The following is a 27,518-nucleotide window of genomic DNA, read 5'->3' as shown; positions in this document are numbered from 1 at the left end:
CAAATATTGCTTCCTCTGTATCTAAAAAACTTGATTTTCTCTTTCGCTCTTAGCGTTACTTTTATTCCAAACAGCTGCTCACTCTGTATAATTTGCAAATCCGCCCTGCCATGGAATATTGTTCCCACATCTGGGATGGTGCCCCGAAAACCTCTCTCAGGCTTCTTAATGAAAAAAAACCGGTGTTTTTTTTCATCAAAAAAAAAAATGAGGTGTGTGATGTGGATCCATTCAGAAGAGGGCTGTTAGGTTAATTTATGATTCATCTCTAACAGAGTCTCTCCACTTGCTGTCTCATAGACGTACTGGTTCTGCTGCATGCCTCTTCTACAGATACTTCCATGGGCACTGTTCTTCTGAATTGGCTTCTATAATTCCCGCTCTCTCTTTCAAAACAGTCTGAACATGTGCCGCCACCAGCCATCATCCATTCACTGTCCAACTTCAAACTCACAGAACCAACTTTTCATCTTCCTCATTTATTCATTCAACTGCCATTTTCTGGAACAACCTTCCTTCATACGTATTTCCTGAAAATTACAGTCTACAGAAGTTCAAGTCCAACAAATATCTTCTTTCATCTTCTCAACCTCCAACCCAGGCATGGTACTAAGTACTATAGGTTCTAATACCTCGTGTGTTCGGGGTTTACATAAAAAAAAAAAAAAAAAAACATTGTATGAAGTGACCTTAAAAATGTACATCTACTTTAATCATATTCTGCAGAGCCTATACACGAAAAACAGAGATCTATTGATGTATTCCTGAAAGGAATAATGCTGAAAACACAGGAAATAAATTTTATGAATTTAAAGTAATAGGTAAGTCCTGAAATTCTGACATAGGAATAACAGAAACATGGTGTCACCTTGATACAAGGGATACAAAATTTGAATGAGGTGAGTACAATGTGCACAGAAAGGACGGACATGAATGGGGGTGAGGAAATTGTTTTTTTTTTTTTTTTTTTTTTTTTTTGTTAAGAAGCACATAGATTCTAAAACAGTAGTACTCATAATAAACAGACATGCGTTATCAGTGTGATATCAAGTCAGCCGACCAGGAGTATGCTGTGGATCAAATGACTGTGATGAACATAATGAGTAATGAGCAGTTATACAAATAGATTGAGCAGGCTGAAAATTGTAAATGTCTTAGCATGGCAGATTTTAATTTTCCTCATATTAATTGGAACTTTTGGGTTAGAAACTTACTCAGTAGCAGAAAGAAATAGTCTTGATTTGATTACTGGCATTGATATCAAGAATTTTCAAGTAAAGGAACCACTAGGTGACAGTGATAGAGTATATTGATGTGGGATTTATTCAGTGAAGAAATAACTAGTACAAAGGGTAAAGAGGAGGGATTTTGTTTTCACAAAGATATTACATAGTGGTCTTAGAAATTTTTTTAAATTCTTTTCAGTGGGACTAACTGACATTGTGAAAAAATGCAAATGCCTAATATCCACGGAAGTAATCCTAGAAACTATTAATTTTTTTATGTCAACTCAGAAACAGTGTTTGAGGTTTAGACCAAAACTGATGTCTGATGAACTGTGATGCTTAGTGGCAGAGAATAAAAATTCATGGGTGATTATAAAATTTCAGGGGACTCAGAATCCTACAATAAGTGTGCAAAGAATTCTTTGCTTATGTTAACATTAGAAAGAAAGATGAACAATATTCATAAACTTGATATCAATAATTTAAGTATTGTTGATCTTGTACAGGGTGCTGACAAATTGAATAATCATTCTGCATCTATATTCATGTGTGAAGAAGTTTTTAGAGATGGGCATATCAAGTCTATCAAATAGCAACTGGTAGTTAAATAATTTTATGATAATTAAAAGAAAATGAGCTGATGCAATCTAATTAAACAGGTTGTTTCAAAATTTCACAGAACATATACAGGAGCATATTCTATAGTGAGAGAGTTCCTATAAGCATCCTTTTTTTATTTCCGAGATATATATTAATCATAAATTACAAAATCTTGTAAAATGGCAGAACATGCTTATATTCATCATCATCATCAAGAGGAGTGTTTCCATTTACAATGGGTTTCCTCAACCCACAAGTTATTTCTTTTTAGGAATTTTTTCCCGCCATAAAGTGCAGTTCAAGGTGTCTTGGTCGGTTAAGCCTCGGGCTGTCATGCACTCCCGTACTCCATCCATCCATGTCCTCCTAGGTCTTCCTCTTCTCCTTCTTCCAGGATAGCCTTTGGATATCTGTTTTCTTGCATCCATTTTATATGTCCATACCATGTTAGACATGGTATGGACATCGAAGCTTTTCTTTGATGGTGTCAATAATAGTCGTATATTCATTATAGTTTAAAACTATGCCTGTGTAAAATGGGCTTTAACAGTATATTCAAATGGAAGACAGATCTGCATTAAAAGTTTTCTGGATTCAGATTTCTAAAATTTGGCAAGTATGATAATAAAAACCATAGGGGAAGTAGTATTAAGTGCATTCTTGTATGCTTGCAAAAATAGAATTATGTCTAATTCAGATGTCACACCCACCACAATACTGAATAGAAAACTTAATCCTTGCATTGAGATTTGCACCATTTGGCCAGATTTTTTTTTGTTTGATTCATAGTTTAAAAAGTAATTACCATTATATATTATTTAGGTATTATAGTTTACAGTGGATAGTACATATTAAACTGGTTAGAAGAAATTGAAAGCAATTTAAAGTCAAAGTAATTCATGGATTGGGCACCTCTGTAGCCAGGTGGGAAGGAGCAGCAGTGCGTAGTACACGCTTCTTGATTAGACCGGGGTTCGAGCCCGTCACCACCAAATATGGAGGATGCGGAAAGGTCAGGGAATGACCACTGCATATTCCCGGAGCAATATGGCCTTAGTTGCTAATGCTCCTAAAAACAAAATAACAATAACAATAACAATTCATGAATTAAGGTTAAGTACTTAATCAGGTAAGCTTCATGACCATAACGAGTATATAATTCAGTGAAGATTTGTAGGAAAATTATAAATACATTAAGTAACAATTTGGAAAATTAAATGCACAGGGCATAATCCTTATGGGTTTTGATAATTAACTATATAGTATTGGTGTGAATACACCATAGTTAACCCATATATTTGAACTACGTATGTAGCGTAGAGGGCATCATTTTAATTGTATCTCATAATGTGGTTGCCTTCACAACGAGATAGCTACTATTGCATTACTTCAAATAAATAACGCTTCTCTAGTAGAGAAGACTACTGTTATTTATTTTCAGTGGTACCACCACCCAGACGATTGTTTCGAAGCTGTTCAGCTTCACCATCAGTGGACGGGCAGGTACCCAGGTAATACAACAAGCCATCACAGTTGCGAAGTTATATCCACATTATTAGCATTAACATTAGTAGAGGCATTTGATGCAAGAAAGCAAGCTTATACAGCATCAGCCAAAAAAAAACAAAAAAAAAACCACTTCCACTTCACCCCTCTGTTCGTTCAAAATACCTGTCCAGCTGAGCCTTAAACTTATTTAGGCTATCAACCTCCACGACAAGGGATGGAAGTCTGAGAGAGATGAGAGAGATGCCAAAGTTATGAGAGATGCCAAAAGGGTGTGGTGGTAATGTATTTGGAAAATTAAATGCACAGGGCATAATCCTTATGGGTTTTGATAATTAACTATATAGTATCGGTGTAAATACACCATAGTTAACCCATATATGTAAACTACTTTTGTGAAGGCAACCACATTATGAGATACAATTAAAACGATGCCCTCTACGTTACATATGTAGTTTACATATATGGGTTAACTATGGTGTATTTACACCGATACTATATAGTTAATTATCAAAACCCATAAGGATTATGCCCTGTGCATTTAATTTTCCAAATACATTACCACCACACCCTTTTGGCATCTCTCATAATGTGGATATAACTTTGCAACTGTGATGGCTTGTTGTATTACCTGGATACCTGCCCGCCCACTGATGATGAAGCCGAACAGCTTCGAAACGATCGTCTGGGTGGTGGTACCGCTGAAAATAAATAACAGTAGTCTTCTCTACTAGAGAAGCGTTATTTATTTGAAGTAATGCAATAGTAGCTATCTCGTTGTGAAGGCAACCACATTATGAGATACAATTAAAACGATGCCATCTACGCTACATACGTAGTTCAAATATATGGGTTAACTATGGTGTATTTACACCAATACTATATAATTAAGTAACAATAGACTAATGATATCAGAGAGAATTTTGGTTGAGTAAGTCAGAAGACAGCAAGTAAATTATACCTATGCATTGATATCTTAGCAATATAAAAGTGCATTATTATTATTACTTAACAGCAATAATATACTATTATTATTGGTTGTATTTAAGCAATAATAATAAGCAAAATTTTAGAATTTTTGATATAGAAGGCTAGACCAACATGTATTCTCAATAATATTATTATATCAGTAGAGAACCAGTTCACTATAACTGAAATAAATACCAAGTAATACAAAAGAAAAGTAAAGCAGAACAAGATGAAATTAAAATACAGCTTAAACTGAGATATAAATTAATAAAACTTACTGCTTCCAAGATGAACCAATTACTAGTACCAAGAAAAGGTTGAAGATGTGTTGCTTTATTCCATAGAGAAAGAAAGCGGAAAAATGTTGCCACCCAAATTCAAACAGTTTTGTGATCATAGTGACCTCTGTTGGTAAAGAAAGCAATTTCCACTTGGAAGCAGTAAATTCATGCCAGATAGCTCAAAAGGAAGGCAAAGGAAAAGACAACATTGGAAATACAACTTTATTGTGTTGTTGAACAGAGAACCGGATTACTAACATTGAAATAAAAATAAAATAGTTAATAAATAAAATAAAATAGACAAAGAAAAAAAATATATATATATTTGTCCTATATGCTTTATTTTTATATTTTCCAGATTGTTGCTACATAGTTGTTTTGTAGGACACCGTTCTTTTGGCAGAGCCAAAAATATTGTGCTGCAGCAGAAGGTAATTAAAAGATTTACATTTATTGTTGTCATGTACACGATAAAGAATTTTATCGTGTACATGACATGTATTTTGTGTAGTTAAGCAATGTATTTTGTGTAGTTATCCTATAGGTTTTTCTCATCACTGTGGTGTAGTTGTTTTAGTGTGCATTTCTGTTAAAAATCAGCCTACAACTGTCAAGTCTGTTGCTACCATGATTTCTTTAAGTTCTCACAATCTTTCCACCACCACAGCAATCTTGCTTTAAATTTAGAATTTTGAATTTGACTGCTCTTTTCTAAATTAGCCTTCAGCTGTGTTGAAGGTTGATTTATGAGAAAGCATTCTTTTGTATGTCAGTGGTTCCCAAGCTACTGAGATCTACAGACCCTTTCAAAAATCAAAAAAAGTTCATGAACCCCTTCAAAAATCAAAAGTAGTTTGCAGACCCCCCTCTCTCTCTCTCTCTCTCTCTCTCTCTCTCTCTCTCTCTCTCTCTCTCTCTCTCTCTCTCTCTCTCTCTGTGTGTAAACTGGGTTTTTTGAAAAGAAAATTCAAAGTTTTATGTTTAAAACAACTCAACTTTATTCTTATTTTTAACATAAATATATAATAATAACTTTATTTATCATCAATTTGCTATACATAGAACAAATAATTTGACCAGTTTGAGGGTTCATTTTGTGGACCCCTTGGAAACTGGTCTATGGGACCCCAGGGGTCTGCAGACCCCAGTTTGGGAAATGCTGCTTTTGTATGTCACTGTTAACCATTATAGTAATCTTTTAGCATTCCAAAAATAACAAAAGCATACAGTATTTACTGCTGAGATTTTGCTCTTCTTTTGAATGTTGCTAAAACCTTTTTCAAATGGTTATCATTACAAAAAAACCCCTCTAGATTGAAAGTTTTATACTGAAAAGAAAACATTAAAATAAAACTCCTTGCTTTAAATATGAATTTGTAATTATTTGTAAACAGATGTGACAAACCAGTGACAAAGAATGACAAAGAAAGAATGATATGACAAAGAAGCAATGTCTTAAACTTAAAATGCCCGATTCAGTTGAGAATACATTGGAGAAATTGATGTGCTTGGGGCAGAAATCTAACTCTGTGTTTTGCACCTTTAATTCAGAATGATTCTTTTCTCTGAGTCTCCCTCTATCATCACCTTCCAAGAATATTTCAAAATTTACATTAACAAACAAAATACAGGGTATATAACAGGAAACCCAGGGTCCTGAGCTGGATATTATCATCCTTCTCTTTCTTGGTGATTCCTCTCTCTCAGGGTAACTCGGGAAATTTTTTTTGCTAGTGCAGCATAAGCCTCAGGCTTCCTTGCATCATATGGCTAATAATAATAATAATAATAAGCATGCTCAATGCTGATGGATCACCTGAGAGGGCATAAATTCAAATTGAGGAAAGACAGATGTAGGATAGATGTGCAGAAATTTGCCTTTAGCCTGCAGGTAGTTGGTTGGTGGAACAGGCGTCCATCCCTTGTTGTGGAAGTTGATAGCCTAAATAAATTTAAGGCTCAGCTGGACTGGTATTTTGAACGAACGGAAGGGTGAAATGGGAGTGCGTTTTTTTTTTTTTTTTTTTTGGTTTTTTTTTTGGCTGATGCTACATAAGCTTGCTTTCTTGCATCATATGCCTCTACTAATGCTAATACTAATAATAACTACAAGAGATATCAGCAAACAGTTTTTTTCCCAACAACTGAAAAAGTTATAAGTTTCAACATGGGGATCATTCATAGCACGTAGCATATCCAAATGGTTCACAATTTCACACAAGTGACTTTTCTTCCAAACAGCTGCTCACTCTGTATAAATCACAAATCTGCCCTGCCATGGAATATTGTTCCCACATCTGGGGTGGTGCCCTCAAAACCTCTCTCAGGCTTCTTGATTCCATTCAGAAGAGGGCAGTTAGGTTAATTAATGATTCATCTCTAACAGAGTCTCTCCACTCGCTTCCTCATAGATGTACTGTTTCTGCCGCATGCCTCTTCTACAGATACTTCCATGGGCACTGTTCTTCTGAATTGGCTTCTATAATTCCCGCTCTCTCTCTCTCTTTCAAAACAGTCCGAACACGTGCCGCCACCAGCCAACATCCATTTACTGTCCAACTTCAAACCCACAGAACCAACTTTTCATTTTCCTCATTTATTCATTCAACTGCCGTTTTCTGGAACAACCTTCCTTCATACGTATTTCCTGAAAATTACAATCTACAGAAATTCAAGTCCAATGTCAACAAATATCTTCTTTCATCTTCTCAACCTCCAACCCAAGCATGGTACTAAGTACTATAGGTTCTAATACCTCTCGTGTTTGGGGATAAAAAAAAAGTGTTTTCTAGCATTTGAGGCATCCAAAAAGCAACTGCATCAGAGAAATTGTCACACAGCGAAAGCCCAATGAGAAGGAATACCATCTTGCTGAAACATAATGTTTACTTGATGTTCTGCCATCTGCAGAATCACAAAATGCTGTAGCATGTCCAAGTAATTGTTACTGTTTACTGTGGTCGCAGTGAAGAAAATTTGGGCCAATCACCTTGTTATGAGAATGGGCATATCACACATTCAGTTTTTGGGAAAAACTGAATGTGTCATGCCCACTAAAGATATGAATTTAGCTGTCCCAATCTTAAAGTTGTGGCAGTTGACCTTACTGGACAGATGGAAGTTGTACTCATTAGCATTAGTAGAGGCATATTATGCAAGAAAGAAAGCTTATACAGCATTAGCCAAAAAAAAAACACCTTCCCATTTCACTGATCCATTTGTTCCAAAAGTTTGTCTAGTTCTGCCTTGAATTTATTTAAGCTATCAACTTCCACAACAACAGATGGAAGTTTGTTCCAGCAATCAACAACCTGCTGGCTAAAGGCAAATTTCCTCACATCTGTTCTGCAACTGTGTTTTCTCAGTTTGAATTTATGCCCCCTCAGGTATATAATCTGAGCAGGAGGAAGAATCCCATCACCATTGAGCCTGCTCAATCCAATTCAAGTCCTTACACACCTCAATCAAATTGCCTCGCAGGTGCCTAGTCTCTAGGATCTGCAATTTGCAGGATTAAGCCTTTCTTCGTAAGAGCACCCCTCATCAGTCTTGTTACCCTTCTCTGTACTCATTCTAGCAACTCTACATCCCTCCTAAAATGAGGGCTTCCAAACCTATATGCAGTGCTCAAGGTGAGGCCTGACCATTGCCTTATACAAGGGGATAATCACCTCCTTTTCCCTGCTCAGGAAAAGGAGGTGAAATTGACAAGACCCCTTGACCTACTCTGGAAGCCTGTTCTCTGCACTGCTCAGAAAACTTCATATCTGACTGCACAATTACCCCCAGGTCTCTTTCACTCTCCACTGCCCTGAGTGTAACACCACCCAATTGGTACATATCTCTGGGGTTATTGCTACCAATATGCAGTACTTTGCATTTGTCAATGTTAAACTTCAGTTCTCACTTCTCGACCCATCTGCCCAACTTTTTCAGATCCTGTTGCAGTTGCATACTGTCATTAACAATGCAGCCAACCTTTGTATCATTCGCAAACTTTGACATTAAGCTTGATATACCTTCATCAATATCATTGATAAATATACAAAACAACAATGGGCCCAACACCGAACTCTGGGGAACTTCACAAAGAGCAGTGTTCATTGATTACCACTCTTTGTCGTCTCCCACTCAACCATCCCTTTATCCATTGTAGCAACTTACCCTGAATGCCATACCTCTCCAATTCGTACAGCTATCTTCCATGTGCAACAGTATCAAAAGCTTTCCTGAAATTCAGTATATGATATCAAAATTATTTTTGGCATTCAGTTCCTTTGTGACCACATCATAGTATCCAATCAAATTGGTCAGACAAGACCTCCTTTAACAAAATCCGTGCTGTCTGAATTATTACCACTGTCTTGTCTAGATGATCCTGCAATGCTTCTTAAACCAGTGCCTCCATTAACTTCCCTGGAACAGAAGTTAAATTAACAGATCTATAATTACCTGTGTCCACCTTTGATCCTCCTGTGTGGATTGGGGTCACATTTGCACATCTCCAGTCCATGGGTACCTCCCCTGAGTCCAAGGAAGCTCTCATAATTAGGCTAATGGTTTGCTTACATCCTTTGCTGCCTCCTTAAATATAATTGGATAGATTCCATCCACCCCAGGTGCCTTTCTTATGTTTATCTTCAACAATTACTCCTCCACATTACTCTCAGTTATTACAAAATCATTTAAGTCTCTGTTAGAGTATGATAAATATCTGCCCCCCCCCCTCCTTGAATAACTGATGTGTGAATGTAGATGCAAAATACTCATTTAGCTTGGTAGCTATCTGAGAATGATCATCTACAGTCAAACCACTGATATCAAGTGGACCAATCTGATTCATCCCCTTCCTTTTGGAGTTTATATAAGTAAAGGAGTCTTTGCTGTTTTTCTTTGCATCCTTTGCCAAAGATTTCTCATAATCTGCCTTCGCCTGGCTAACCTCCCTTGTGACTTGATTACAGACTAGCTTGTATCTACCATAGGCTTCTGTGTTGTCTGACAATTTATGTGCATCCCATGCATTTTTCTTCTCTGCCAAGAGTCTCATTAGTTCACCTGACATCCATTTGGGCCTAAATCTAAAACAGTATTGTTTAGTTGGAACAGAAAGCCTAGTAGTTGCCAAAATTACTTCCTTGAATGCTTCCCATTTAGAATTTGCTGTTGGTAACATCATCAGTTGGTCCCACTGTATAGAACTTAAAAATTCTCTGAGATCACTGTAGTCACCTTTACAAAAGCAAAAACCCTTCCCTTTACCCCTGATGGTAGTTACATCTTTAAGTAAATTCCACATCAGTACACTCTGATCACTGCCACCTAGTGGTTCCATTATATGTAAATTCTTAATGCATGAAAAAGCATTGCTGATAATCAGATCAAAGGTGATACTCCCTGTTGTTGCCTCTCTCTAACATGCTGCTATAGAAAACAGTCATCCATTAAATCCACAAAAGCCTTGATAGTGTGCGAGTGTATCTCTAAATAGGCCTATGAGGCTGGGAACTCATATTAAATAATTAAACTTCACACCAACCAGTACTTGAAAATATTTTAACACTGTAACTAAAAACATTGTATTTACAATAAAATAATTAAAACTAGTTTAAAATATTTAAAATATATAAATAAAAACAATTAAAATATGACTGAAAACAGATATTAAAGAATGTTAAAAAATTTTAAAATATAATGTAACAACTGTAGCTTTCGGAGACAGCAGTCTCCTTTCTCAACAGCTGTTGAGAAAGGAGACTGCCGTCTCCGAAAGTTTACCCAATAATTCTAAAATAAATATTGTAATGTCAGTGTTGTCGTTTTTTTTTCACTTAAAATATATTAAAAAAAAAGCCTTTTTTTTATGTCGCATATATGTGGCCGATGTGGCCCAGTAGATTACTTTATTTCTTGAGAAGCCATGTCAGCCACATACACGTGACGCTATTACGGCATACATATGAAGGTCGTTTGTGATTAGTTTATTGCACGCACGGCGAGTGCTGCAATAAAACTAATTGCGATAAAATGAACTCTCAAACGTTGCAATAAGTTTGTCAGTATTGTTAGAGATTTTGTAAAAACAAGTTTGTTAGCACGCTGTATTATCCATTATATTGTCTTGTGTTTTTCCGCAAGTTTGTAAAAGTGTGTTGTAAAAAAAAAAAAAAATCTAAAAAAGGAATGGCTAAAAGAAAATTACTAAAATAAGAGGAACTGAGAGAAATTGCTGGAATTTACAATTAAGCAGAGTTAAACTTCTCACTGGATCCATTATATTGTCTTGTGTTTTTCCGCAAGTTTGTACAAGTGTCTTGTAAAAAAAAAAAAAAAATCTAAAAAGGAATGGCTAAAAGAAAATTACTAAAATAAGAGGAACTGAGAGAAATTGCTGGAATTTACAATTAAGCAGAGTTAAAATTCTCACTGGACACACCACTGTCGAGTTTTTTCAGAAGTTCAACTTTATCTGTTATGGACAATGTACGGTGTTTGCACTTTACACCACGAGAGACACTTCCTTTATGCATTGGAAGCATGGCTGGGGCTAAATGTAAGCAGGTTATAATAATAATAAATGCAGAAAAACAAGTGGGAATGGCTTGCCAGTGTTTATGAGTTTGCACCAACAGCTGATGCTGCAACCAATGCCACCAAAACAGTAGTGGCAGGTCAGTGCGCCGAACCGGGAAATTTAAAATTACATTCACAGAAATTATTAGCATTAGTAGAGGCATATGATGCAAGAAAGCAAGCTTATGCAGCATCAACTGGGAGGGGGGGGGATGCTCCCATTTCACCCCTCTGTTTGTTCCAAGTACCTGTCCAGCTCACCCTTAAATTTATTTAGGCTGTCAACTTCCAGTGTTTATGTCCGAATTAGCGGTGGAACCAGATTACTAGTGGCCGGATTAATGATGGTCCACCTGTATTAAAAAATAAATACCGAATTTATATCAAACCCTATTTTTTATTATTGTAAAACAAAGCCCAATAGTTTTAATTACAGATTAAGATCAACAGAAATACATACAAAATGATCAGTGAAAAAAATTTATTGTATATCTACAAAGTAAATAAAGCTAACTAGGTAGTAAGCAATCTTTATTCACATTAACAAAAATTCAAGCCTTAAGTAAATGAATAATATCTATAAATAATAAGATTTTAATTGAAATATGCATTAACATAAAACCTCAGTAACAATAATAAATATATACATATTACATGCAGATATAAATGACAAAAAAAAAAATACATAATAAAATATACAGAAACGTAAATAAACACTGCAGGAAAAAAATACACATACACAGATATAATAGTTTTGGAGTAATTTTAAAACAAATCATTATAATAAGTAACCAACTGTATATGTTAAATCTAGTCTATATACACAAAAAAGTTTTATAACAAATATTTTAAACTTTAATCAAAATTTTGTCTCCTAGCCTTTTTAGTCAAAAAAAATCTATAATTTCGTTGAAATTGACAGAATTCGCTACACCATTTTCTATGCTTAAGATGGACAAATCACTGAGTTGATCTTGGCCTGTTATGTTCCTTATATATGTTTTAATTTGTTTTAATTTTGAAAAACTCCTTTCGTCACCAGCCACAGTAACTGGCAAGGTTAAGAATATAAAACTTGCTGTTATAACATCTGTAACAAATGCAGATAACAATGTGCCAACCGGGCTAGCCAGGTGGGTAAAGTCCGTGCCTGGCAACCCAAAGGTCGCGGGTTCGAATCCCGCCTTGGGCTTGAATCAAAGTACTGCAAAAACTTTGGGAGGTGCACTATGGCTGTGGAAGCCGATGCACCAACAACTACAAAAAAAAAAAAAAAAAAAAGATAACGACGTGTTTTCAATTAAAATAAGGTTGCACAAGTCCCGAATTGAATTAATTTTTGAAATTTCTTGTCCTAAAGATGATCTTAAATTTAATAGCTGCTGTGGAAAGTCATGAGAAATATCTTTATTGTATCAGTTTTGAAATTCTACAGCTGCTTGTTGCAGAGCTTTGTCACTAAAAGATAAGTGTTTCTGGTTGCAAGATTTTAAAACTATAACATTTTTTGTATTAAGAAATCTAGATTTTAATTGATGTATCACAACTTCTATTGTTGCATAGTATATATCAACTTTAAACTGTCTTTCATAATCTTGAAGTTGTTCACCTTGAGCTAAATCTTCAAACATATTTTTAACTTTCCTATTGCATTTGTTACTAAAATTTAAATTTATTCCTCAAGATCGTGCTAAAGAAAACACAAAACTTTTACTTTCTTCATAATTATCTCTTAGCAAAACCATAGAATTTAAAGATGCCTCTAAATGACACACTGTTAACTTCAAAATTTAACTTTGAAGTTAAATTAATTGATTCCAATATTTTGTAATTTAATACCAAAATGAAAACAAATTCTAACATTTCCATTTTTTTTGCAAGCCTGGCATCTTTCGTCTTTTTTTTTAGACACTAATATTATTTTTGCTAATGTTTTTAGGACATCTGTAAATCTATAGTGCAATGCTAGTAAACAATCAAATCTTGATGACCAACGTGTTGGACACAATTTCTTTAGAGTAATTGTAGATATAGTGCTATTATTTGCATCTACATTCTGTTTCTGATTCAATAGATCCCATCGTACAATACTATCCACAAAAAATGAGTAAATATTTTCAATTATGTCACAAAATACAGAAACGTCAGCTACTTTTTTCACGGTGTCATTAATTACTAAGTTTAAGTTATGCGCCGCGTAATGAACATAGTACGTATTTGGAACTTTTTGTAATATTCTTCATTGCACACTGCTATATGCCCCACTCGTCGTGGCACCATCATATCCTTGACCTCGGCAGTTCTGTAAATCTAGCCCTTTGGATTCTATACAGTAAATGTCACTTTCAATTTTACTAGCTGATTGATCTTTTTTACTATAAAATCCCAAAAATCGCTCATTTATAATGATTTCTGATGGTATATAATTTTCTGTTTTTACAGTAACATAACGAAATATTTGGCTCATCTCATCTCATCTCATCTGATCAGTTTTTGTGACATCCTCGGTAGTGTCCATGATTACGGAGAAAAACTGCACTTTATTTCATCAATAATAACATTTTTAACTTTCTCAGATAAAAGACATAATTTCATTTTGAATAATTGGACTCAAATATGTTGACCCGTTAATTGCGTTTTGAAATTAATTCCTTTAATATGGTATCATAGTTGGATAGAACCTCAATTATAGACAAAAAAAATTCCACTTTTTATATTTTTATCATTCAGATTTTCTCGGTGACCTCTGAATGCCATGCTGCAACTGCTTAATACTAATGTAACATGAATAATATAATGCGTTTCAAAACTTGTCTCCAGAAATTTTTTTCTTTAGTTATACTGGTTACTAAATCAGCATCAATTGTTTTATTTGTGTGCCAAAGCTCGTATGTTATACAAGCAGAAATGTGAACAGAGGAAGCTTTGTGTCTTTTAATTTTATTAGATAAATTTTTCCAGTCAGATATGTTGTTTATCCAAGATTTTTTAAAATCTGCATTAGAGTGATCTCCAAATAACCAACATGGTTCACAATATACAAAATCTGATTTTTGAGAATAACATGGCCATATAACTTGTACTTTAAGACCAGCTTTTGTTGTTTTACTATAATAAAATTCAGAAAATGACCTCGACCTATTATTTTGTGCAGTAATTGGAAAGGGACTTTTAGGTTGGCGTGGACCTGAAGCTATTATCATACGTTTGTCTGCATCAGAAATATTTTCTGAAAAATTTGCACGGTCTGTTGGATATAACTGAGGCGAAATAACTGAGGGATACTGTCGCGAAATAAGTGAGGGATCTAATCTTGAACCTTCGTAAACAAATGAGTTTGTTTCTGAACTTACTGCTTCATTTTCCATAACTTGATGGTCTTGATTATCATTTGTTCTTGCCAGATCCAATGAAGCAGGGCGATCTTCACTCAATTCAGCTGGTACATTATGTGGATTGGCTTGAGGTTGTTGTTGGAAAAAATTATCGATCTTCTGCATTTTGTTTAATTTTTCAGTAGTTTCCCTTACTTTTTTCATTTTTCTGCACCGCTAAGGTTATATACATGGCCAGACATCTGCAATTTATGGAATAAAGTAAAAAAAAGAATATGGCAACTGTAAAAGTATGCATGTTTTACCATAAAAGTTTCAACTGTATTATTTTATTTTTAACACTAAGAATAAAATGCTTTATTGAAAATTTAGTAACCCCCCCCCCCCAGGACAAAACCACTACAAAAAATAATTTAACACCCCTTTAATAAAAAAAATAATTAAATTTTTGTTCTATAAATAAAAATGATTTAACAACCCCCCATTTAAAAAAAAAAAAAAAAAAAAGACTAAAATTTTTACAATCACCTGGTATCTCCCATGGGAATGGCTTACCGAAAATTCTAATGAATAAAATAGATATTGTTATTTTTGATGCACATATAGTGTTACAGTGAAACTAGCGTAAATAATTACTATTTCAATAATTATATTAATAATACGGAGGATGCGGAAAGGTCAGGGAATGACCACCGCATATCCCCAGAGCAATATGGCCTTAGTTGCTAATGCTCCTAAAAACCAAATAACAACAACATATTAATAATACCTACGTGGTGTATCAAATTACATTGACCAAGTGATCTTTAAATATTTAAATTATAGAAAAAAAATGAACATTAGATTTTTTAAGTAGGTATGTGAAACTTCACGTGTAAATTGATTAAAATGGCCGGTTGCACCAATGTAACTTAAATTTTAAGTGTTCCTTAAATCGTATAGAAACGGCAAATGAGTTATTGAGTGTTGTATCAAAATTTTGATATGCAGTTTTTTGTTTAAATCTAGTTTAAAATTTAAGTCTGGTGCAACTGGGCATAAAAATAATAACTTACCCTATAGGTGTGAGGTGTTTCGAAAACAGCTTCAAAAGAGTGAATAATAATAATTGAAATCATATAAGATAAGTCTATTTGTCTTAAAGCCTATTTGGTTTAAAGTGCAGCGTAGCTTGGTATAGGGTGCAAATTTGACAGCTTGTGATTGGTGCAGATGCGGACTGTCCCAATGTTTATATTTATGTTAACCATTGTTGACCCTGATCAATCCGACTTACATCCTTTGCTATCTGAACACAATGTAAATTAGAAGGACAGTAAAAGAGTTGACAATTGGTGCCATTGGTGGGCAGCATTCCGACTAACAAATTTTCTGTTTATACTCTGGGACAACCATATGGTCAGAGGAGATCCCAAGATAGAGAGAGAGAGAGAGAGAGAGAGAGAGAGAGAGAGAGAGAGAGAGAGAGAGAGAGAGAGAGAGAGAGAATACAAGAAACTGTACTGCATTTAGCAGTCACCGGCTTGATTGTGTGAAATTGCACATTTGCCACAAATCACAGTAAAACAAGAGAAGTGATGAGGAGTAAATCTATTTTTCAGTGGGGTATAACTTTTTATTGCAGCTCAGAACAGCAAATAACCGTTGATGGTGAATTTATTCGGCTTCTGTACTAAAACAGAATTTCTCCCTTTGTGATGACATCAAAGCATAACAAGCAAATATTTCCTAACAATACTTTTTGAGCAGCCATTAGTCGTAATCTGCTAGCTTTGTATTGTTAGAAAATATTGCAGTTTTGTGAAGAATACACATTTCAAGAAACAATCCGTTATTCAGGGAGGATGATTTTTTTTCTTCTTCTTTTGCACACCAGTTTTCAAAGTTTATAACGCAGCTATAAATAGAAATATTTTCTTGAAATTTCATTAGATCAAATTCAAGAAACTGCTGTTCCAATATTGTTCCCTAAAAACAGTTACAATAGAGCAAACTTTTTTTTGATCAAATGCATATTGCAGTGTTAGTTTTACACCAGTTTTTCCCGTTTCCAGTGTGCCTTCCAGTAGATGAATTCCCTTGATTTTCTTTCTGTTAGTAGGTGCAATACACATTGAAGAAAGGAAATACGATCTTTTCGCCTTTCAGAAACAGTTGTTGCTACTGTTTCGCTTTATTGCTTCTTATGTCAACTAACAGTAGCTTGCGGTTGTCTTTTGTTTTGATTTTTGTCTTCTTGATATAGCTGTGCGGAAGACTGATGCAAACAGTTCTCATGCTTCGCTCATGAAGAGCAAAGTTGTTTATGAAAAACACTTCTCTCTGTAAACAGAAAGGCATGCTCTCTCTGCATCAACAAATGAATCAAGTATCGTGTATCATAAGCCCTAGGCTAATTAGGGCAGGGGTTAGAAAAATAAATGAAAAAAGGCCTAAAAAAATGCATACTTGATGTTGCATTTTTGTCGTCTGTGTGAAATTGAATAGAAATTTCTGAAAATTGAAGGTGGGAAAATTCAAGAAAACAGTTCTGGCTCCAGCTGTAGCGAGTTTCAGCTCTCTAGATAGAGTAAAAATTATAGAATTTACTTGCTGAACCCAGTTGGGGTGTGGATGCACCCCACCTGACCAAAATACGGAAATTAACCTTAAAATGTTCCTGCGTAAATCAGTCTTGCCAAGCACCCCCCCCACCCACCACCACCACCACTGTACTCTTAAACCAAATAGAATTTAGCTGTCTTTTGTTTACCCAAGGAATACACCAAAGCCCAAAGGTGATCTTGTGTCGCAGACCAAGGTGGTACATAAAGTTTCGCTAGGCGATAATACACTTACCCTTTAAATATCTTTCCTATTTGTTTTCCACACACAAACACATAACTAAGGAAGTCACAAATTAATATGAAAACAAATAAAATTAGCCAAAGATGCTGGGCCCCTAAATGGCCCGGGCACAATTGCCTTGCCTGCCTACATGGTAGCTACACCACTGAGGAAAACTCATTTCACCATAATACCGTAACGTAAAAACCCACAGAATTCCAGTTATCGGGATTATTGCAAATGTAATAAGATCGAGTTTACTACCCATTTATAATAGATTGCACTAACAGAAAAGCCCAATAAACTGAAAAGTGCAAATTGTTTTTGTTTTATGGTAGTGACCTCCAGAAATGTGTTTTAGAAAAATATCACAAAGGCATTCAAAATTGATTCTTATAACAGAACATATGATAACGATGAAAGTGTAGTGCAATTTCCATTATAAAAATGACCTAGAGAGAGAAATAGCTTAGAAATATAAGTCAAGTATTACGTAAGTCGTGTATATACATAAAAAAAATCTCTAATGCAGGCTGCATCATTATGTGTTCCTGAAATGTTGAGATGCAAAAATCTGTGTTAACAAAGTAGTAAGACTATATATATATATATATATATATAAATGGTTATTTGACACTATTTTATTTATAGTGTTTGTGTTGTTTAACAAAAATTACTTAATGGAAAATATTCAAAAACAACCATGCTTTAATATTTAAACATAGAAACCCACTCCCACATGAAATGGGGACAAGTTTCTACACTGACATATTAAATGTTATTTGATAGTATAAACCAGAGCTGTGATGCTCAATCCATTCTATTTTGATCTCAATATTTGTAAAAGAATAAGAGAAGTTTATCTCAATATGATACATAGAATACGGAAGTGTTCTACATAATATCAGTGTAAAAACACCATAGACAACTCTTAAAGGAAAAAATTACAATAGTAGTGTAAAACTTCTCTTATTCTTTTACAAATATTAAATGTTATGAAAAAAATTTTAAATACCCCAAAATATTAAATGTTATGAAAAGTGACACACTGTGAAAAAACACACATTAATAAAACATTAAACATAGTTACGTTTAATGTTTTTTCATTTCAGATTTTATATCTGATACTGTAGCCGAGTGGTCAGGAGCGGGAGTGCAGTAGCACACGCTCTTTGAGTAGACTGCTGAATACGGCCGATCTGCCAACCTGCACTGGACCAGCATGGCAGATTATGGTCCATTTCCCTCAGCATAAATTGTTGAGGAGGTTTACATCCTGCAGTGGGTTGATAATGGCTGCACTTTACCTTTTTTTTTTACTGTGATTTTATACTGTGTAAATGAACAAAACAAGACTAGCCTCCTCATTATTTGTGAATGGCGCCCAGAATGGAACATTGTTCTGGTTTGTCTACATTCTACAATGTCTTACTAAAAGTACAATATTTTACTAATAAACATTCCATTTTGTAAAATTCTCTCCATTCTCACTCTTGGTTGTTAGTTAAATTTTTACTGTTTTACTTTTAATTTTTTTTTGCTTTACTGTTAATTAAAATGTTTTAAATAGGTGAAAGCTTGGTTCAGTGGAAGTTGTCCGTTATTTTCAAAGTCAGTTAAATCAAGGTTTTATTGTGTAATAAAATACTAGACTTAATAATGATTGCTTATTATGATTAGAAATAAATTCTGTGACTTCAATCTTTTATTTATTTAGATAGACAGTTACATTAAGCAACTAAAAGTGAGTGAAGCTTTTCTGAAACTAGGAGTTCGAGTAAGTAAATTGTATTATTAGACTGCAAGCAATATTATACATAATATTTTGTGGTTAATTTAAATATTTAAATCCATAAATTATTTCCCAATAATAAGCTTTCTCATTTATGTCAAACTTAATAATGGGGTGGGGGAGCTTAGCATCCAGCAATTTGATTTGACCATGTACACCAAGAAACAACAATAGGTGCACAAAACTTATTTATTCAATTATGTTACCCTTTGGCAATTCTCTGCTAAACTACTTTAACACCCTCATTGTGAATAGAAATGATCATTCAGTTAATTTTAGACTAGTTAAAATTTTATTCACTTATGGTAAATGTCAACTGTATTCCTCATCAACACCTTGAATATTATATCTCTGTGAATGCAAAACTTGAGCTCACAGATAAACATTTTAAAGAATGGCTTTAGTAGTTTAGTATAATAGAACACATTCTATTATACTATGTATAATAGAATTTGTTCTATTATACATAGATTAGGACTTTTTTTTTTCCCTCACCTGCTTAATAAAAATGAAACAAAACCAAGGAGCAGGCAAATTTTTCTGCATTTGATTTTCTAAGCTGTGTTTTACTAGTATTATTAGGGCCAAGTGATGTCAGGAAGGATTTAGTCTCACTTGCCCTAATTTCAGAAGCACTAATTGTCACTTGCCATAATCGCATATGCCCTAATGGTGACCTGCCCTAATTGTGTCCCAATGGTAGGGAGGGGCTACTGTCAGTTGCCCTAAGCAAGTATATAATTGCATAAGGGACATTACCTCACTTGCTAATGACCCTTTACAGGGTCATTAGCAAGTGAGTTAATGCCCCTCTGTTTCCACCTGTTTGTTGACTTAAGAATTTGTTCAAATAGTAAGTAGCCAAACATCAGTATGACATTTGCTCTTTACAGTGGGGGGGATAAGACCTATTAAGGTTATTATTATATTATAATATTAATATTATAATTTATATTTGGTGTGCCAGCTGGTTCAGGATCTTACTGATACCTGTCAAGTTTTTATCCTGAATCTGGAGTACTTGTGTAGTGTGGAAGCCTTAGGATTTTTTTTTTTTTTTTTTTTTTTTTTTTTTTAAAAAAAGCTAACTTTAAACTTTTGTGCAAGCAGTTGGTTACTTTCTTCTACTAAATGATTAGTATAATTTAAACTTCAATAATTTGTATTTGTATTTTAAACTTTTGTTTATTACTGTATTTTTATTTTAGTGTTATTTTTGTTTATTTCTTTCATTATGTTTTTGAAGTCCACTTTTTTATTACTCCGAAAAAATAGAATATGGTTACACACACACAATAGAAATGAGATTAGGGCAAGTAGAACTTAGAGCGTATACTTTTAGGGCAAGTGGGGTAATGCCATCAGGAAGCAGACTTTTTCTGCATCAGCCAAAAATAAAAAATAATAAAACAAAACAGAATATTCATACTATTCCCATTCTCACAAGGTAACCATCCAATTCTACACTGAACTTGATCAGTCTCACTGCCTCTACTACACTGCTGGGGACAACTTATTTCAGTGTTCAAAAATTGTTTTATATTTTTGCCAACTAACACTTTAGCCGCTTGGCCTCCTAGTGGCACTGTCAAGGGCTAAAAGGAGCAAACATGGCAAACACAGACCATCAGGATATTGAGAACGATAATCCACAGAGACAAAAGACTGATCGGATGGAGCAACCTTGCCCATCGTTTTTAATCATTCACTCACTTCCTAGGAGGGTATTGCAGGATCCCCCAAGACGGTTAAGAGACTGCAATCAGGAGACTTACTAGTAGAAACCACAAGCCACAGACATTCCGAGAAGCTGTTACAACTCACAAGCTTTGCTGGCATTCCAGTAAAAATATCTCCTCATACAACCCTAAATTCATCTAAGGGTGTGATATCCAGTTGAGATCTATTAAATGTTACTGAGGAAAAAATAATTCAAGAGCTGCAGGGACAACACGTAATTGCAGCAAGATGAATAATGATTAAAAAAGATAATCAACTTACACCCACCAGAAATATTATTCTCACCTTCAATACATCCAACTTACCCTACTTTGTAAAACCAGGTTATTTACTTTGCCGCATCTGCCCCTACATTCCAAACCCTTTAAGATGTTATCAGTGACAAAAGTATGGCTGCTCACAAACTGTACGCAGAGAAGTTCCTGTCTGCCCCAACTGTGGGTCCTCAGACCACATAAGTGAATGTACAGCTACAAAAATGACCTGCCCAAATTGCAAAGGTGACCATCTTGCATATTCTAAGACATGTGAAAAGTGGAAAACAGATAAAAAAAATAGTAAAATACAAGGTTGAGAGCAAAGTCAGTTACCAAGAAGCGAGAAAACTAGTTGCACCTACTATAACCAAAAATATGACCTATGCCAATGCTGTTAAAAAGTATCAAACATTCTCCATTCAAACTGATGTAACAGTTCCCACTATCAAATCAATTTCTGAATGGGCTAGAAATGTTCTTTCTGAGCAACAATCCAAGTTCTCTGACCAGGAAAATAATACTCCTCTGACAATACCAGCGGCATCTCCTACTCCAGTGATAGATACCATATCTAATAGTACAAATGCAAATGTAATGAAAAATATTCAGGACACAGATGGCACATCCATACAGGAAGATCCCCTCCTAGAAATCTATGCAGAAGAAGAAATGGACACTGGTCGGCCAGTTTTCTCTAAAAAAGATAAACCAAAATCGGAACGTCATAAGCCAGTAACCTTCGAAAAGCAGTCAGATACAGCTCCATCAATTAAAGACAAATAATGCCTTGTATTTTACAATGGAACTGCAGAGGCTTTTGTTGCAACACATGATATCCATGATCTAATTTACCGATATTCTCCAGTTGCCCTTTGCCTTCAGGAAACTTACCCAACCTCACAAATTTCTCCTAGAGTGGTACATGCCTGTACCACCATAGAGTGGTACAGGCACCTCCGTAGCCAGGTGGGAAGGAGCAGCAGTGCCTAGCACACGCTTCTTGATTAGACCAGGGTTCGAGCCCGTCACCACCAAATACAGAGGATGCGGAAAGGTCAGGGAATGACCACCGCATATCCTGGAGCAATATGGCCTTAGTTGCTAATGCTCCTAAAAACCAAATAACAAACAAACAACAAACATAGGGTGGTACGTTTTAAATGATCCTATGAGCGGTGACCACTTTCCAATCATATGCAATTTTTTAATATCAAAGACTCCTTCAAACAAACTCTGCAGGAAATGGAAATTTGATTGTGCAAACTGGGCAAAATTTCAATCATCAATCTCTCTTGATGAGGAAAAAATTCAGCTCCAGAATATTGATAATGTAACAGATTACATCACGTTGCATCCCCTAAAAGTGGCCAAGGACACGATACCATTATCAAATCCCCCTGGTCGCAAGCATTATAATTACTGGTGGAATGAGGAATGCACAGAAGCAAAAATTAAAGCCTGGAATTTATTTTGGCAATGTCCAACCACAACCAACCTCATTAATTATAAGAAGTTAAGGGCAAAAGCACATTTTATACAAAGGCAAGCCAAGAAAGAATCCTTGACCCATTTTGCATCGACCTTTAACAGAAACACTGATCCCAAAATAAATGGAAAAAAATTAGACAGTTATCTGGTAAGTTTCCTACCATACCTTCTCCAGTCGTCTCCTTGAACGGCCAAGATCTATCCAGTCCCTTAGATATTGCTAATGCTTTGGGCAATACTTTTGCTGAAATCTCAGCAGCATCAGCCTATTCTATATCATTCCAATGAATTAAAAACACTAGAGAAAAGAATGCCATTAACTTTCAAACTGCCCACCTTCTTCCATATAACAAACCTCTGCAATACTCTAAACTTTTGAATACCATTAGAACAGCCCACAATGATGCTTCCAGGCCAGATGGGATTTATTATGTCATGCTACAACATCTTGATGACAAAATTTTGTGCCTGGTTTTTTATAATCGTATATTTTTAGAAAATGTTTTTCCAGCTTCCTTGCATCACTCTACTGTTTTGGCATTCCTAAAGCCCGGGAAAGATACAACCCCCATAGCTATAGACCAATATCTCTCTCTCAAGCTGCCTGAGCAAAATCCTAGAAAAAATTGTCCACAGAAGACTCGTCTGGATTACTGAGTCGGAACATTTAATGAGCCATAGTCAATATGGCTTTCGTAAAAATAAGTCATGCTTAGATCTTATGGTCAAAGGCTGAATTTGCCATTCGAAATGCCTTTGTTAAATGTGAACATCTTGTAATGGTTTCAATAGATAGAGAGAAAGCTTTTGACTCCACCTGATGGCATGGCATACTTGGTGATCTTTACTCTCTTGGTCTGCGGGGCAACCTTCCTGTATTTGTTCAGAACTTCCTATATACTAGATCGTTTCAAGTTCAATACCAACATGCCCTCTCCGCAACGTTCATGCACGAAGGTGTTCCGCAGGGATCAGTACTGAGTGCCACTGAGAATAGATTCTATCACCATACAGCTTCCAAATACAGTTGAGACTTACCTTTATGCAGATGACCTTTCCATCTCCTGCCATTCCCAAAATATGAGATCTCTTGAATGGCAGCTTCAGATATTACTGAATGAAATACAACAGTGGGCCAGCCTCAATGGCTATCGACTCTCACAGCAGAAAACAGTTACTATACATTTTTGTAGGCAATGCAAACTTCATCTGGATCCTGAACTTTAAGTTTCTAATGTCTCGATCCCGATCACTAATAACTTCAGATTTCTAGGATTAATCCTTGATAACAAGTTCAATTTTATAGACCATATTAAAAATGTACATAACTTCTTGTCTAAAAAAGTTAAACATACTCAGAGCTTTATCCGCCCAAACATGGGACACGGATCATACTACTCTGCTTTGGCTATACAGGGCATTAATCAGATCCCGCCTTGATACTTGATTATGGAGTTGCCATCTATGATTCTGCCAGAATGAGTGCATTATGCTGGCTTGATCCCATTCAAAACAGTGCTTTGAGGATTGCACTTGGTGCTTTCAGAATGTCGCCCACACAGTCTCTATATTCTATATTGACGCTCATGATATTAAGATACAAAGTTGTGCCTCGCACCCCATTCAGTCATTCCTTTTCAATCTACCTTTAGAAAACCTCTACAGAAATAAACTTAGCATAGTAAAACCAGCTGGTCTTCGTCTTCTTGAACTGTCACAAGATTGGAATGTTCCCATCCATTCCGTACAATAGATAGCAACTTTTGGGCTCTTCCTCCTGTACCGACCTGTGACACTTACCTCTGTCAAAGGAGAAAGAATATTTTAAAAGCATCAAATGTCAGACAACTTCATGCATCTCGCACTCAAAGATATACTGATTTTTCCCCAATTTATACAGATGGCTCTAAATCTAATGTTGGAGCAACAGCAGTGTTTTCAAATATCATTATTTCAGCAACTATTCCATCTGAATTCAGTATCTTTTCAGCTGAATTATAAGACCTTTAACATCAATGAAACTAGCTTTAGAAAATCTGTGTTCCAACTGTTCTTTAAAATCTGTTATTTACACTGATTCCCTCAGCTCAATCATAGCATTATCTTAATCTTCAGATAACGTTCACCCTGTTCTAGATGAAATTAGAAGCTTATTTTTGCAAATTGAAAAAAACTATCAACTGGTCACCTGTTGGATTCCAGCACATTCTGGTGTTTTGGGCAATGAACTGGCTGATAAAGCTGCAAAAAATCCAACTACCTTAGATTTAATCAATATCCCTGTTCCAGCATCAGAATATGCACTAACTTCAGGCTGAATGCCTGTCAGAATGGACAGCACTCTGGCACTTGCAGACTAATAATAAACTTTTTAAGTTTAAACAGGATCCGAAAATTTGGCGCTCCAGTGTCCGTACATCAAGATGAGAAGTAGTCCTTTCAAGAGCAAGAACAGGTCATATCCATCTGACCCACCTCCACTTACTCATATGACACGATCCACCACAGTGTCCACATTGTTCTATAAATCTGACTGTGAAACATATTCTGATTGACTGTCCCTGCTATAAAGAAGACAGAACTTCAACCTTGCTATCACTGGTTAATCTTTGTAAACCAATAACTCCAGAAAATCTCAATTGTTACAAGGCAAATATTTCTGAATTATTTAACTTCCTCAGGCGCACTGGACTTTTTAATCATTTCTGATTTCAGATTTTTTTCTGTCACAGATTAAAAATTTATAATTTTTTTTATATAATAAATGAATAGGTGCATTATAGCTATAGCGACTTATGCACCATTAAACCCCCATAGCGACAACCAAATTATTATTAGACTTCTGCTATTACCATGTCTAAATCCTCTTCATGTGTAAATGCAGATGCTAAATATTTATTTGGTTTATTAGTACTCTGTACGAAATTGTCACTAGTCATACCATTCATATCCAGTGAACATTGTGATTCAGCTCTTGCCTATTTGCATTAACATGTATTCAAAGAATTCCCTGGTGCTTTTCTTTGTACTGTTAGCCAGGGAGTTTTTAATTTGCCTTATCCTGCCTAACCTACTGAGTAAGTTAGTTACACAATAATATGTACTTATTGTAGGGCTCTGTATCTCCTGACACTTTGTAATCATTCCATACATTTATTTTTTCTGCTAATCAAGTGGATCTGACAACCATTTCGGTCAAAATCTTGAATAACATCTTTGAATGAGTATAAAATGCTTAACAGCCTCTGATTACCTCTCTAAACATTCTTCATTTGGCATTTACATTTTTTTTAACAAAACCAGCCGGTCCCATTGAAAATAGTTTAAAAAATGTCTGAGCCCATTATAATTACCTTTGTGGAAACAAAATCTCTTCCCTTTACCCTTGACTGTAGTTAGTTATTTCTTTGAATAAATCCCATTATCAGTATGCAGTGGGATTAACCTGAACCTGCACTTATTGTAGGGCTCTATTTCCTCCTGCCAATTTATAATTATCCCTATCATTTCTTAATATATGATGAATCACTGCTGATAACCAGATCAAGAACATTGCTTTTCCTTGTAGTCTCTCTAACATGTTGGTCTACAGAGCAGTCATCCAGCAAAGTCAAGACTTGTTCTACTATTGAGTGGGTTGCCAACCCATGTGTTCTAATTAATATTTGGAAAGTTAAAATCCCTCATTATAAGACAATCTGATTTTCTGGCCCACTCTCTTTGTTTGTATAGTTGTTCATTATACTCATCACGGTCATTTGGCCTGTAACAAACCCCAACTCTCATTTTTGTTTTTTAAGTGTTTATATCACACCAGACTGACTTGCTGTTACATTGGCAATATGTATCTGCTGGTTGTACTGTTTTAGAATCTATACACTTCATAATTAAAAGTATCACTCCTCCCCTCTCATGTCTGTTTTTTCTGTATGCATTATAATCAACCATATGTGAATTTTGCATCCTCAGTAATAATAAAATAATAATAAATTTTCTGTTTATACTCAGAAACAACCACATGGTCAGAGGAGTTTACAGGATAGAGAATATACAAGAAACAACAATGTATTTAGTAATTGTGTTGGTTTGAATCACAGTCGCTCAAAGCATGTGTACTTTGCACCCTTATCAGAGTGATACCATGTTTCTGTTATACCTATGTCAGCATTTGGTGACATAATCAGTAATTCAAATTTATTTACTATATTCCTAGCATTAGTGTATAATACAAGTAAATGTATGCTTGCTTGCATTTTTAATAACTCTTATACAGCCCACCGTGTAATTGCTAGTCTCATGTGGACCTTCATAGGCCTTGTAATTCTAACAAAATGTTAACTTCCATTTAATTTCCTCACTGTCTCTGCACCAAGCATAAAAGGCATTTCCTGTGGAATTATATCCAACTGTAGTCAGTTCTGCATTCATATCACACACAACACATACAATAAAGCTACTATTGCAATATATGTATTACATAAATTTTACTTATTCTGCCTAATGTACTGAGTACCATACATCACAACCTGGATGGTAAATTTATAAAACACTAATATCAATCATATGCCTTATAAAACACTATAGTATTAGTCATATGCCTGCAGAACCTCACAACAGAAAATATTCAAGAATTATACTTATCCTCCAGTTCTGTTTACAAATTTCTTATAGCAGCAATATTCCAATAGGCATGTTGTCAATGGGAGAATTTACTTTTGTTTAGCTTCCTAAATATTTAAATAATTAAAATAAACAAATCTGCTTAACGATACTTAAAATTATCCTTTACTAGAGTACAACACTTGTGAAGCAAAAAAAAAACTCTTAATTTATCCCAAAAAAAATGTTTAGTTGCATGCAAGCAAATTAACATCCTCGAAATTATGTTAAGGAGTGAGGTATATCTTGTTATGCATATGGCATAT

At 35.0% G+C, this 27,518-nt stretch overlaps 1 protein-coding gene across 2 annotated transcripts in view; it reads left to right on the top strand.

The window, feature by feature from the left end:
* Nucleotides 1–27,518, top strand: part of LOC150081050 (uncharacterized protein C8orf76-like) — a 95,395-nt gene that overhangs the window by 52,420 nt on the left and 15,457 nt on the right. For both annotated transcript variants that reach the window (XM_090381321.1, XM_090381320.1), the window contains exons 5-6: nt 4,941–5,013; nt 19,034–19,093. In XM_090381321.1, coding sequence (XP_090237447.1) covers nt 4,941–5,013; nt 19,034–19,093 — 133 coding nt within the window. The remainder of the gene's footprint in view (nt 1–4,940; nt 5,014–19,033; nt 19,094–27,518) is intronic.

Source organism: Mastigoproctus giganteus, chromosome 9 (assembly GCF_048544385.1).
Source record: "Mastigoproctus giganteus isolate SK-2022 chromosome 9, ASM4854438v1, whole genome shotgun sequence".
Taxonomy (NCBI): Eukaryota; Metazoa; Arthropoda; class Arachnida; order Uropygi; family Thelyphonidae; genus Mastigoproctus; species Mastigoproctus giganteus.
Note: the sequence above shows the minus strand (reverse complement) of the source record. Positions and strands in the feature narration are given on the sequence as shown.